This window comes from Aedes aegypti, chromosome 3 (assembly GCF_002204515.2).
Source record: "Aedes aegypti strain LVP_AGWG chromosome 3, AaegL5.0 Primary Assembly, whole genome shotgun sequence".
NCBI classification, from domain to species: domain Eukaryota; kingdom Metazoa; phylum Arthropoda; class Insecta; order Diptera; family Culicidae; genus Aedes; species Aedes aegypti.
This window is the reverse complement of record NC_035109.1, coordinates 169574473-169588666: the sequence shown is the minus strand read 5'-3', so window position 1 is coordinate 169588666 and position 14194 is coordinate 169574473. Positions and strand designations below refer to the sequence as shown.

The following is a 14194-nucleotide window of genomic DNA, read 5'->3' as shown; positions in this document are numbered from 1 at the left end:
TAGAACTTTGGAAAATGCGTAGTTTGGTGAGTGAAGAAACTCGTTATCTCTTTCCGTTTGGGAGTTATTGTTGTTTTTCTCTCAAAAACATGCCTACTTTGATTGTGAATATTTTTGATTGGGGCAAACATAAAAAATATCTTTTGACGGCATTCAAAAGACAAAATAAAATTGTATATTATATCAAAAAATTACAAATGTGTTATTTTTGTAACTCTAATAAAATGCCCTAAAAACAAATGATTTTAAGCAGAAAAACTATAATAACTTTTGAACTAAAAAAGATATCATCAATCTTTTTGCATGAAAATTTGCGTTTTGTTAAGTTCTAAAAGTCGTTCATAGACCGCTTTGACGAGAAATCTGAAATAAGAAAGATAGGGCTTTAAAACTATTTTGAAGATTTTCATAGTATGTATTTCTTTATTATTTTGCATTTTGAGCATGAAAATAAAATTTTAGACAAAAATGATCTTCTACAAAATTGTTTATAAAAATGTAGGCTTTCATACTGAGTCATTCAAAACTAGGGTGGTCTACAATTTCACACAAATCATATAATCAACTTTTTTATTTGCAAAAATACTGGTATATACTCTTAGGCAAAGCGGTAGAACTTGGAATTTTGACCAACTTTGCCAAAAAAAGTTTTTGTGTAGCTCAAAATTTGACCAATCTAGAGCATTTTTTCCTAATCATCAAAGGGTGGTCCAACAAAAATCAGTTTTTCAATTCTAGTGTTTTTAATATTAGTTTCTCGTCAAAGTCGTCTATGAACGACTTTTAGAACTTAACAAAACGCAAATTCATGCAAAAATATTGCTGATATCTATTTTAGTTCAAAAGTTATTAAAGTTTTTGTGATAAAAAATATTTGATTTTCAAGGTGTTTTATTAGAGTTACAAAAATAACACATCTGTAATTTTTTTATATAATTTACAATTTTTTTTGTCTTTTAAATGCCTTCAAAAGATATTTTTTATGTTTGCCCCAATCAGAAATATTCACAATCGAAGTAGGCATGTTTTTGAGAGAAGACCAATAATAACTCCCAAACGGAAAGAGATAGCGAGTTTCTTCACTCACCAAACTACGCATTTTCCAAAGCTCTAAAAGTGTTTCATAGACTACTTTGATGAGAAATTTGAATTGAAAACTCTAGAGCCAGAAAACCAATTTTGTTCGGACCACCCTATGTCACCGTAGTAAAATAGCTCTAAATCGGTCAATTTAAGAGATATAAAAAAACTTTTTTTGGCAAAGTTGCTTGAAATTGAATGGTCTACAACTTTGCTGAAGCATGTATAGTATAATTTCTACAAATAAGAAAGTTAGTTACACAATTTCTATGAAAATGTGGTCCACCCTAATTTTAAATAACACCAAACAAAGGACCTTACTAATACAAACAACTTTGTAGAAGACCGTTTTTGTCTAATGTTTCATTCTAAAGCTCAAAATGCATCTTTCCGCGTGAAACTGATTCCTGGACCATAGTGCATTGACTCACGCTCACTGTTGATACTCCTGCACTCAGTGGCGTAGTCAGGGTGGGTTGAGAAGGGGCAACATTCGGATGCACTTTGAGTCGCACATGTTTACGGATCGTTCCGTACGGAACAGTCATAGTGGTGCCCCATTTTAATTTTTATTTTATTTTGTTTTATTTTTCGCGTGTATTAGTAGTAACATTACAAATACACGTTAAAACGTTAAAAATCATTTAAAATGTGAAACTTTACTTTATTGACGAAATAAGGAACCACTATGTTTAGAACTGGCATACTTTCTCAACCTTTTTAGAGGTTTGTGAAAAAATGAATCACTCTTTACTGATATACTAATCAATTATAATCCTTATTTTCAAACGTGAAATAGTTTTTGGCTTTAAGAGGCTGGATTTATTTTTCCAACACCTGAATTCAACCAATTCAGCGAGTTCTGTTTGATCCTTCGACCTTGACGCTTGCTCCTGTGGGGGCGGGCGTGGAGGTCAGGATCAAATATGCCGCGCCTCGTTCGCGTAGCACGGTGAAATAGTATCGGATTGCGTTAATAGTGTTTAATCCTTTAATCTTGTGCACTTACGAAAAATCGCTAAAAGGTTACGCCAAAAATATTTGTATGGCGAAATGCATCTAACGAAATATTTCTCAAAATTGGGAACTATTTTCGAAAAAATATTTGGTGCCGGTTGTGCGCAATGCTGATGGCTATCACGCCTACCAAATATTTTTTTCGATTAATGCTTTCATTTACGAGATATTTGAAGTTAGATGCCTTTCCCCATACAAAATGAAACGAGAAAACTTCTACTGATCAACTATGGGCAAGAGCAAAGCAGGTAATCCATTGAAAAGGTAAACTTGTTTCCTGCTGTTAGCATCCTTTTATATCTCTGTATTTTATTCGAAATCTATGTGGTTGGGTAAAGAACGCCATTTTGGCAATATACCGAAGAATTTTAATAACGTTCACTCTTTTCCCATGAAAGTGACATAGGGTATCAAATAAAGTTGATCAATCAATTTGGGACACTTTTCAGGATTTAAGTTACCTCTGTATGAAAGTGCGCTACTATAATCGGTTCACAAATATTATCGAAACAAGCATTGCAGAGTTATGTAAAAACCTATGCGACTTTTACCTTTAACGAAAAGAGGCCGTGCACCCCCCGTCAAGTCGGTTATTTATACCTATGTAACATATTCGAATGATTGCTGGTTTGATTTTTGAAAGAAACCTGATTGTAAGGTGAACTCTAAAAATTCTTCAAGATCTATCATAACCAAATAGTTTTATAAATATAAATGCTGAAAATATTTTTTTCAATAATTCAAACACAAGTATTACTTCAATGACGGCTTTTATCGTCCAATGCATTAGGAAGGACAAGATCGAAATTGTGAATGATTTCTTCTTTTGCAAAATCTGATTTTTAATTAAATTCAAAGAGTTAACCAAAAAGTTCATCAAGACACAACTTTATATAAGGACAATTTTTGAAAAATTTAAATGATGAATGATTTTTTGTTGCAAACCAGTTGATGTATTTTTCGTCGACCGGGGGTCAAGGCTCCCCTCTGACTTCAATAGATTGAAGTTAAATTCGGCAGGCAATAAGTTTATACTGCTTCGCGTTCAAAAATGGGTTAACCAACGTGCGGAGTTTAATTTTTGACTATCTTTGCCGCGTCGTAACTCGCTTCGCTATAGTGTGCATTAGACTGGCCCTTAAACAAAAAAGTTGAAAAACTCAACGGGGCACCCCTTAGATATGTGCCTTAGGGTAAGAAAAAAGCTCTCTCAAAATTTCAACTCATTTGGTTGCTCCCCCAGCTGGAATATTTGTTTCAAATATATTGAACATTGACCCTATGCCATTATTTCGTGTCGTAGACTAGTAAATCGCGTTCAATTGAGCCCAGAATGACAAATTTACTAGTTCATACCCTAATGAACATAGTTGCAGAAGGTTGTATCTGGTTTTAAGCTCATTTAAATTAACCTTTCAGTAGTTGAAAATTAGGCTTAGATCAGCACTCTCGTACAGTCACATATATGCATGCACCTTGTACCGCAACTCGCCCAGCGTCATGGGTGGCTATGATGCGCTTAGTGGCTACCACCCAGCTATGTTGAAGAAATACCAAGCATTATTGCAAATCTACTTCAGATAGTTAAAACATCAACTTTCTCAATTTTAATCATCATACAACCTTCTACAATATTGTTCGCTATGGTATCAAGTAGTGTTTTTGACATTCTGGGTTCAATTGAACGCGATCAACAATTTTCCTGAGCCAAATAGGAGATGATGTGCTGTTTCCCATATGTGTGAGCTAAAAATCCCATATTAACTTCAATTCAATTGCGCCAGCTCATGGAACGACCAAATGAGCTGAAATTATCAGGAAATCTTCCTCTAACCCTAAGAAATAATCCTAGGGGGTTCCCCGTGGAATTATACAACTTAATTTTTCTCCCATACTGTGCTGGGCCAGTCTAGTGTGCATCCACAAACAAACAGACGTAACACTGACGAAATTTCCATCGACCACTCATTCAACAATCGTTTCTAATACGCTATGTTACAAATCTCACAACCAGAGGCGCACGTATAGTTTTTCTTCGTGTTTGACGTTTCACACTACCGCCATATTGTGGCACGAAATAGTATTTCGTGCAACAGTGCGCATCGTACCTTCGTGCTGTGCGTACACGAATTCTCTCTGCTCTTGGAAGTTTTCTTAAAAACTACCTAAAGCAATAAAACAGTACTTTTCAGTGCTACAAAAACAGTACTTTTCAGTGCTAAAATTAAAAACGGTACTTTTCAGTGCTACTAAAACAGTACTTTTCAGTACTATTTTTTCTACTATTGACCCCTTTACGATCCTTGTTTGGACCCGTGCCTTCGATTTTTCGTTGGACCCGTTGGCGAAAGCTAGCGGTGGTAATCCTTCTTGGACACCGTCTAGGGAAAAAACCTTTCGAAGGTCACGTCTTCTTTCGTTTATTAATTAAACATGGTATCAACAACAAACAAAAGGAAGGGTGAATCTCTGAATTCACTACTTCCTTCCAAAAAAGTGGGTTTTAAAACTGTCACTACACGTGGCAAGAATGGAAGAAAGGACACTTCCCCGGAATGCGAAGTTTCTTCCAAGGGTGAAATGAATAATTGTATCGAAATGAGCAATCAGTTCGATGCTTTAGACAAATTTTCCGAACACCAAATCGAAGCAGCCTCTAGCCCAGGCTCTTTGATTCAAGTGAGGAAGCAAAGAGTGCCGCCTATCGTGGTCAGTTGTTCCGAATTTGGGGGATTTAGGCAGGAGATCTTGAACTCCATTAGGGGAATCAAGGTTTCCTTCCAAATCGCAAAGAAAGGAGACTGTCGCGTTTTGCCGAAAACTCTTAAAGATCGTGAGCTTCTTCTCAAACATCTTGAAGAGAAGAAGCACAAATTTTTTACTTATGACGACAAAACTGAACGTTTGTTCAAAGTTGTCTTGAAAGGTCTCTCAAGTGACTATAAATCACCTGAAGAGATCAAAAATGGAATAAATCATTTACTTGGATTTTCCCCAGTCCAAGTAATCATTATGAAAAAGAGAACCCAATCTGGCATTGTTCGGAAAGGGCTTTCTCAAGAATTTTATTTAGTTCACTTTAACAAAAAAGAACTAAATAATATTAAAGCCTTAGATAAAGCAAAACTTTTGTTTGATGTCCGTGTGACATGGGAACATTTCCAGAAACCTGGAGGAAATTACCAGAACCCCACTCAGTGCCGTCGGTGCCAAAAGTGGGGTCATGGTACAAAAAATTGTCGCATGGATGCTAAATGCATGATTTGCGGAGGTTCTTCTCACGCCAAAGACGTCTGTCCAGTGAAGGAAGATACCACCAAATTCATATGTTGTAATTGCGGGGCTAACCATAAGTCCAATTTTTGGAATTGTCCTTCACGCAAAAAGGTCATTGAGGCTCGTGCCAGGCAGATGAAAGATAATATCCGTTACGATAACGGTCGTTTCCGGAATTTGCCTGGTAGAGTATCGAACAATGCTCATTTTTCAGTTAACGATCGCTTGATCATGAATCATACCCATCAGGAAGATCATAATCATGCTCATTCACAAACTAATTTTATTCCGTCGGGTAGCCGTTCGAATCTTTCTATTTCGAATGTATCTACCCACGGTAAATCCTTTGCCGATATCGTAGCAGGAAATTCGAACTCCTCCCCTGTTCGATCCATGGGTACCCATTCTACTTGTTTCAAATCAAATGGAAAAAACCCTACCGCCACAGGTAACTCCGCTTCTTCGTCTACCGGAAATTCCAATGGGAAATCACATGATATGTCTGCCTCTGATTTTAATTTTCTAACTGAACAATTGAATCTAATGATTGATGCAATGTTCAAAGCCACCACTATGACTGAAGCAGTCCAAGTAGGTGTAAAATTTACAAATCAAATTGTTATTGGATTACGTTTTTCTAATGGATCCAAATAATATTTTAAATATTTTAAATTGGAATGCTCGTTCTCTGAATGGTAAAGAGGACGAGCTATTTAATTTTCTTACGGTTAATAACGTGCATATAGCAGTTATTACCGAAACGTATTTAAAACCTGGATCTAAACTCAAAAGAGATCCTAACTTTTTTGTTTATCGTAATGATCGACTTGATGTGGCATGTGGGGGAGTTGCAATCATCTTTCATAGGCGTATAAAACATCAACTATTTTCGTCATTTGAAACTAAAGTTTTTGAAACTTTAGGTGTTTCTGTTGAAACACAGTTTGGTAAATATACTTTCATAGCTGCCTATTTGCCTTTTCAATGCTCTGGGCAGCAAGTTAATTTGCTCCAAACTGACTTGCGTAAATTGACTCGCAATAAGTCAAAATTTTTTGTCATTGGTGACTTTAATGCCAAACATCGATCATGGAATAATTCTCAAAGTAATTCCAACGGCAGAATTTTATTTGATGAGTGCTCTTCAGGATATTTCAGGATATATTCAGGATATATTCAATACCCTGATAGCCCCACATGTTTTTCCTCTTCTAGAAATCCATCTACGATTGATTTGGTCTTAACCGACTCTAGTCATCTTTGTAGCCAACTGATTACTCATGCTGATTTTGATTCTGATCATGTCCCTGTTACATTTCAAATATCCCAAGAAGCGATTCTCAATCCTATCAGCTCCACTTTCAATTATTTACGAGCCGACTGGAATATATATAAAACGTATGTTGACTCCAATCTTGATGTTAACATTTCTTTAGAAACTAAACTTGATATTGACAATGCTCTTGAAACTTTAACAAATTCCATTGTTGAAGCCCGGAGCATTGCAATTCCAAAATGTGAAGTAAAATTTGAATCCGTGATTATAGACGATGATCTTAAACTCTTGATCCGTCTTAAAAACGTGAAGAGAAGGCAATTACAACGCACTCGCGATCCTGCTATGAAAATTATATGGCAGGATTTGCAGAAATCAAGAAATGTTTTGCTCAATTAAGAAACAAAAATTTTGAAAATAAAATTTCTCAATTGGACCCTGGCTCTAAGCCCTTTTGGAAATTATCGAAAATCTTGAAAAAACCTCAGAAGCCAATACCGGCATTGAAAGAGGAAAACAAATTATTACTAACTAATTGCGAAAAAGCTCAAAAACTTGCTATGCAGTTTGAAAGTGCGCACAATTTTAATTTAAGACTTACTAGTCCAATTGAAAATCAAGTTACTCAGGAGTTCGAAAATATTCTCAATCAAGAGAACGTTTTCGAAAATGCCTGGGAGACTGATTTGGAAGAAGTGAGAACTATTATTAAAAAAATCAAAAACATGAAAGCTCCTGGCGATGATGGAATTTTCTACATCCTCATCAAGAAACTTCCAGAAAGTAGCTTATCATTTTTAGTTGATATATTTAACAAATGTTTTCAATTAGCATATTTTCCTGACAAATGGAAAAATGCTAAGGTTGTTCCAATTTTAAAACCAGACAAAAATCCTGCAGAAGCTTCTAGCTATCGTCCAATCAGTTTGCTTTCCTCCATAAGTAAACTTTTCGAAAAGGTTATTTTGAACAGAATGATGGCCCACATCAACGAAAATTCAATTTTTGCCAATGAACAGTTCGGATTCCGCCATGGACATTCGACCACTCATCAACTTTTACGTGTAACAAATTTGATCCGTTCCAACAAATCCGGAGGCTATTCTACTGGTCTTGCTCTTCTAGACGTAGAAAAAGCATTCGACAGTGTTTGGCATGAAGGTTTGATTGTAAAATTAAAAAACTTTAATTTTCCAACATACATTGTTAGAATAATTCAAAGTTATCTGTCAAATCGTACACTTCAGGTTAATTATCAGAACTCCAGATCTGAAAGACTTCCTGTAAGAGCTGGTGTTCCTCAAGGCAGCATTTTGGGACCAATATTATACAATATTTTCACATCTGACTTACCTGAGCTACCTCAGGGATGTCAAAAATCTTTGTTTGCGGATGACACAGGCCTCTCCGCCAAAGGACGAAGCCTGCGTGTCATCTGTAGTCGATTGCAAAAAAGTTTGGATATTTTTTTTTCATACTTGCAAAAATGGAAGATTTCTCCTAATGCTTCCAAAACTCAACTAATAATATTCCCACATAAACCAAAAGCTCTTTATTTGAAACCTTCAAGTAGACATGTTGTCACGATGAGAGGGGTTCCAATAAATTGGTCAGATGAAGTTAAGTACCTAGGGCTCATGCTAGATAAGAATTTAACTTTCAAAAATCACATTGAGGGCATTCAAGCCAAATGTAATAAATATGTAAAATGTCTCTATCCCCTTATTAATAGAAAATCAAAACTTTGTCTTAAGAACAAGCTGTTGATATTCAAACAAATTTTCAGGCCAGCCATGTTGTATGCTGTACCAATATGGACTAGCTGTTGTAATACCAGGAAGAAAGCTCTGCAGAGAATTCAAAATAAAATTTTGAAAATGATTCTGAGGCTTCCTCCCTGGTATAGTACCAATGAGTTACATAGAATATCCAATGTCGATACATTGGAACAAATGTCAAATACAATCATTAATAATTTCAGGCAAAAATCGTTACAATCTTCTATTGCCACGATTAATGCGTTATATGTTTAGGTTAAATTAGGTTAAGTATATTAAAAACATTTTTTTTTTTCTCTTATAAGCAGGTGAAATCAACTCACCTGTAAAAAATAACTGAACTGCTACGGCAAATGAAATGTAATATGTTGTTAACAAAATGTTAATTAAATCTTAAATTTGTTTTACCAAATTAGGATGATAGTGTTGTCAAATAACACAGAACACCTACAGTTGTGTTCAGAATAATAGTAGTGAAAGCCGATTTTCATACAAAATGCTCAACTTTGGCATGCTGTAACTTTGTTTCTATATGAGCAATCGGCATGAAATTTTGGCAGTGAACTACAAATATGCTCAATTTCATTATCAAAAAATTTTAAAATTTTCACACTGCCGGCTAAAAAGTTAAGCACCAGGTGAAATCGCTCAAAATAATAGTAGTTTTAATAATTTAAATATCTGCTGTATTTTGAATTTTAGAATTTTTCTTTACACATCGTTTCAACCATTTTCACCCAAGCTTTAAATGTATAGACAATACAATTTTTTACTAAATTGTTGCTGAACAAAAATTTACAAAAGAAAAACTACTATTATTTTGAGCGATTTCACCTGGTGCTTAACTTTTTAGCCGGTAGTGTGAAAATTTTAAAATTTTGTGATAATGAATTTCAGCATATTTGTAGTTCACTGCCAAAATTTCATGCCGATTGCTCGTATAGAAACAAAGTTACAGCATGCCAAAGTTGAGCATTTTGTATGAAAATCGGCTTTCACTACTATTATTCTGAACACAACTGTAGATATAAGAAATGAATGTAATGTTTGGAATGATACTAATAAAGAAATTAAAAAAAAAAAAAGTATTTCGTGCAACATGCTCACCAGATGATGATGGTGTAAATTGGGCGATGGATTTTAAAGAAATTTGTTCCAAGTTTTACGTCTGTTTGTCTGTGGTGCATCTATGCCCTCTACCGTGTGCATCATGCGCACAATTAAAACACGAGTTGCGACACGTCTAAGTTGGTCAAAAATCGAACTTCGTACGTTGATGAACCCATTTCCCAACGCGAAGCAGTATATATTATGTGTAGGGACAATGGAAATTCGCAATTTCGCGGAAGCCGTGAAATCCACGAAATTTGGCCTTGGGCTCGAAATTCAGGAAATCCTGCGAAATGCCGCGAATTTTCTTAAATTTGACTAATTCATATGAAAATCACAGTAAATATCAGTTTTTATCCTATAAAATCGTTAATTTATTTTGAAATCAAGGTTCCACCAACAATTTTCGTACCATTTAGTTTTTACTTGGACCTCTTCAGGTTTGCTTGTTTTGTTCTAAATTTTAAATTGACACTCTGGTAATAAACTTATTATCTTAATCTGTAAAATTAAAATTACTAAAACACAGCTAAGTCTACATATTCAAAAAATACTTTCACTGAAATCATGCATTTTAATATGAAATTTGATCAAAACTTTTTCGACCGCGACAAAGCCGCGAAATTTCGGTTTTATCGCCTAAGACATCCGCGAAATTTCAAGAATTTTGCCGCGAATTTCCATTGTCCCTAATTATGTGTTACCCACGAACATAAAATCAGCTTCATTCCATAAGTAACGGATGAGAAAATGCCATGGGTGGAAAGTGGGTGGCAGTGTGTGATAGGAGACATGACTGTAATTTTCACGTCGAACCAGGTAACCATTAAGCACTGTTATAAGCGGTATATGGGCCGCTTAACAGATTTTCAGAGCCAACAGGCTTTAAATAAAATAAAATAAAATAAGTGCTTTTAGGCACTGTGACCTTCGGGCACTGAAACAAGCCATATATGGGTATATAACGCTATTCCACAGTGCTTGTAAGCCTTGTACCTGCAAACAGCATACAAAGGCTGTCAATGCTGTTAAGGTGAAGATAAATCGCAGCCAAACCACAAATTTTCAAGAGCACGAATCTGGAGAACCGAACATCTGTTCAGGCTGAAAACTTAATCGATTGATCACTAGCTGGTGGTGACCAATCGATTAAGTTTTCAGCTCAAATGGGTGTTTGGTTCTCCAGATCCGTGCTCTTGAAAATTTGAAGTTTGGCTTCGATTCATCTTCACCTTAAGAGGCTGGTGTACATGACGTTTATGCCACCCGAATCAAATTTGGCTTCGTTCAAAACAAATCACGAACGATGATGTAATTTGTCAAGAATGACAAAATTCGAAGCAGTGTTGAATAGCAACAAAATTGTTATTACGAATGATTAAAATAAAATACGTGGTGCCGTGATCCTGATCGCAATTCTCGCAATCCAGATATGGTCTCCGGATTAACGGGTGGTTAGTGATTATCTGAATGAAATTAACGAAATTAATGAAGGAAAAAGTGTGAAACTCTCGCATTCCAACCGACCCGGAGACCGCCCGTAATACGTTGATTTTGAATGCTCTCAGGGGGTTTTCCAAGGAATGTATATGTAGAAATTATGGTATTAAATTTGTTTTTGCAATTTTTGTTTTGGTTTTCGCCAAAATTCAACTACATGCAATGTATGCCGTCACCCAGAATCCATAATGTTTTGCTTTATGTACGATTCTGAGCAGGTTAAATCAGAAGAGCAACGATGGAGCAGATGGGAATGTGGCCGGAATCATCAGATAGTAGAAGATGGGAGAACATTAGTTCGGGCCGCAGTCATTCAACCAAAAAAAAAAATACAACTTGGATGAGACAGAAATAGAAAGAAAAGTACATGAGATAAACAAACTTTTTTTTTCCTTTTTCCTCCACCCACGTGCTATAATTTTTTTGACATTTTTCACTTCAGAGACTTAGAACGAGTAGGCCGTTTATCAGGCGAATAATTCGCCAAAAGTGGCTTCTTAAGCACGATATAGTTCCAATAAGCCCTGTTGGCCATGCCTTTAAATCGACTATATAACTGATATGACGCCGATTTTTACGGCTTATTGGTTACTTGGGCAGCAAATATTCATTTCCAATATTCAAATCAATATCTATAATTTCAGACGCAAAAATTACTTATTTCAACGCTCCGTCGTCGTAATCATCGTCATCTTCGAAACTTCGGAAGCAGTTTTTCTGTTCAAAACTTAAAGTATTCGATGAAAGTGTGTTCAATGTGTTTAGGCTGAAGAATAGAATACAGTGAATATATTTTCCTGTAAATTTTCTTGATTTTAAACGAAAAAACTGCTTTTGAAAATTCCGAAATCAATGACGGATCCTGCCCCCTTAATAGCATTTCAATCACCATTGAATTGAAAACTGAATTGAATTGCGTAAGCCATTTTAAAAGAATTTTGCCGGTGAGAAATATGAGTAGGTAAATAGATTTAGCGATTTTCATACATTTTTGAAAATTTAACTAAAATTCCATGTTTAAATAATCTTTAAATGGCAATTTTGAATTTCTCTAAGTAAGCTCTTTGTAATATTTTGTAACAGCGATATCTAATTAGTTATGAAAACTCTTCATTTTTCAGGTTGAAACCATAGGTGACGCTTACATGGTTGTGTCCGGATTGCCCGTTCGCAACGGAAATCTTCACGCTAGGGAAATCTCTCGGCTGGCCCTCGCCCTGCTGGCCGCCGTGCATAAATTCACAATCCGGCACAGACCGAACGAACAGCTCAAACTGCGAATAGGTTTGCACAGTGGTAAGTTTCTATGGTTATTATAACTATCAGTTGTGAACTCCTATACTGAAACTTTTCCTCTTGTACTTTGCAGGTCCATGTGTAGCAGGTGTGGTAGGATTGAAAATGCCTCGTTACTGTCTCTTCGGTGACACCGTAAATACGGCTTCACGGATGGAGTCCAATGGAGAACCACTTAAAATCCACATCAGTCATACTACGAAAACTCTGCTGGACACTTTTGGCACATTTGAAGTGACGGAGCGTGGTCTAGTTCCAATGAAGGGCAAGGGCGAGATGCTGACCTACTGGTTGAATGGGGAAAGAACTGTTCCGATGCAAACTGGCTTCAAGTCGAACAAATTTTCTGACAACAACACTCTGGAAAGTGGGCCGCTTGCACTGCTGAACGGAACTCCACCCACCGGCATTCTTAACAATAATAATAACAGCAACATGTACAGTCTGAATAGTGCCGTTGGCGGTCCTAACAAAAAGCTCAACAATGTCTCATACAATTTCATAAAATCGAGCAGCACTAAGAACATGCTGAACTCTAAAGGTCGACGCAGTCTTGGGGGTGAGGACACGATTAGAAGCGTGACGCAACCTTTGCTCACACAAATCAATTGATATTTACCATTTCATCGAGAGTAGAAACCGGCAGACCGACAGACTTTATATCATAAAGAGTTGCAAAATACATACACAACCGTAACATGTACCTTATCAGCAAGATTAGATGAAGAACAACTTGAGAATAGGAAATGGAACAGGCAATAAGAATGGCTCTCCTCTTACAACAGAATTGGCACACACGTGATCGGTAATCGATTTTTTAAAGTCAGTACGATATATACCAAAATCTGTATGAAAGTATGCTAGATCATTCTTCGAAAGTTTATGTACTTACTACACATTTGTGATCTATTGCTTAGTCATGTAACGATACACTTGTAAGCTCTGAATTTAGTGACGATTTTTAGGTTTTTATATACAATCAGAATTTGTACTACTCCCTCAGAAAGTAAAACATCGTATGTGAGACAAACAAAATCGACAAATGTTGTATGGAATGAAATTGAAGAGCAGCTTGAAGAAACATAGATGATAACCGAATTACTTGGTGAGATTGTGAACGAGATGCTGGTTCAGATACATAAATGTTAAATTGTATAGAAAAATACCTATCGAATAAATTAAAGCATGAGTACTCGTCTAGTTGTTACATTTATTCCATAGCGATATCACAAACAACTTTCAGGTTTCATAAACTTTGAAATGGGATACACGTATTAGGCGTTAATTTATGTTACAGTAATCCTTCGATGTAAAACGGGGTAACATTGATTGTAACAACCCTTGTTGTAAAAAGCTCGATTCATCATTTTTTCATTAAAAGATTTTCAGTGCGTAAATAGTAACTTTTCGAAACATGGTAATATATAACATTGTTGAATGTTTTTTTCTACACTAAAGTGGCCAGACTTCCCGGATACTAGCCACTTGTGTGTTATTGAACAACTATCGTAAAACTAAACATTACATTCACTTCGAAATTGGATGAAATTGACAAATTGATGTGAAGTTTACGAAAAAGTTACACGTCTTCTCCGTGAGAATCGAATTCACGACTCCTTGTTCACTAGATAGGGCGCGCTACACCTGCATCACGATAGGACTCGTGAATGCAGAAGTTAACCAGAATTCGATTTCAACTCAAAAATCATGTGGTTTTATTCATGCAAAGCGCACCTCTTTCGGAAGAATTAGATGCCCATCCAAACACAACGCTTTCTATTTTATATACATGCTTAGGGCAAATGTACCATTAGTGGTGCACCTAAGGGAAAACTGCTAAAACATGGTGATAAAATCATGA

At 35.9% G+C, this 14194-nt stretch overlaps 1 protein-coding gene across 11 annotated transcripts in view; it reads left to right on the top strand.

Annotated features, from left to right (window-relative positions):
* Positions 1-13525, top strand: part of LOC5579939 (atrial natriuretic peptide receptor 1) — a 199198-nt gene extending 185673 nt beyond the window's left edge. For all 11 annotated transcript variants that reach the window (XM_021850376.1, XM_021850373.1, XM_021850378.1 and 8 more), the window contains exons 16-17: positions 12159-12333; positions 12407-13525. In XM_021850376.1, the coding sequence (XP_021706068.1) occupies positions 12159-12333; positions 12407-12945 (714 nt within the window). In that variant the 3' untranslated portion in view covers positions 12946-13525. The remainder of the gene's footprint in view (positions 1-12158; positions 12334-12406) is intronic.
* The last annotated feature ends 669 nt before the right edge of the window (positions 13526-14194 follow it).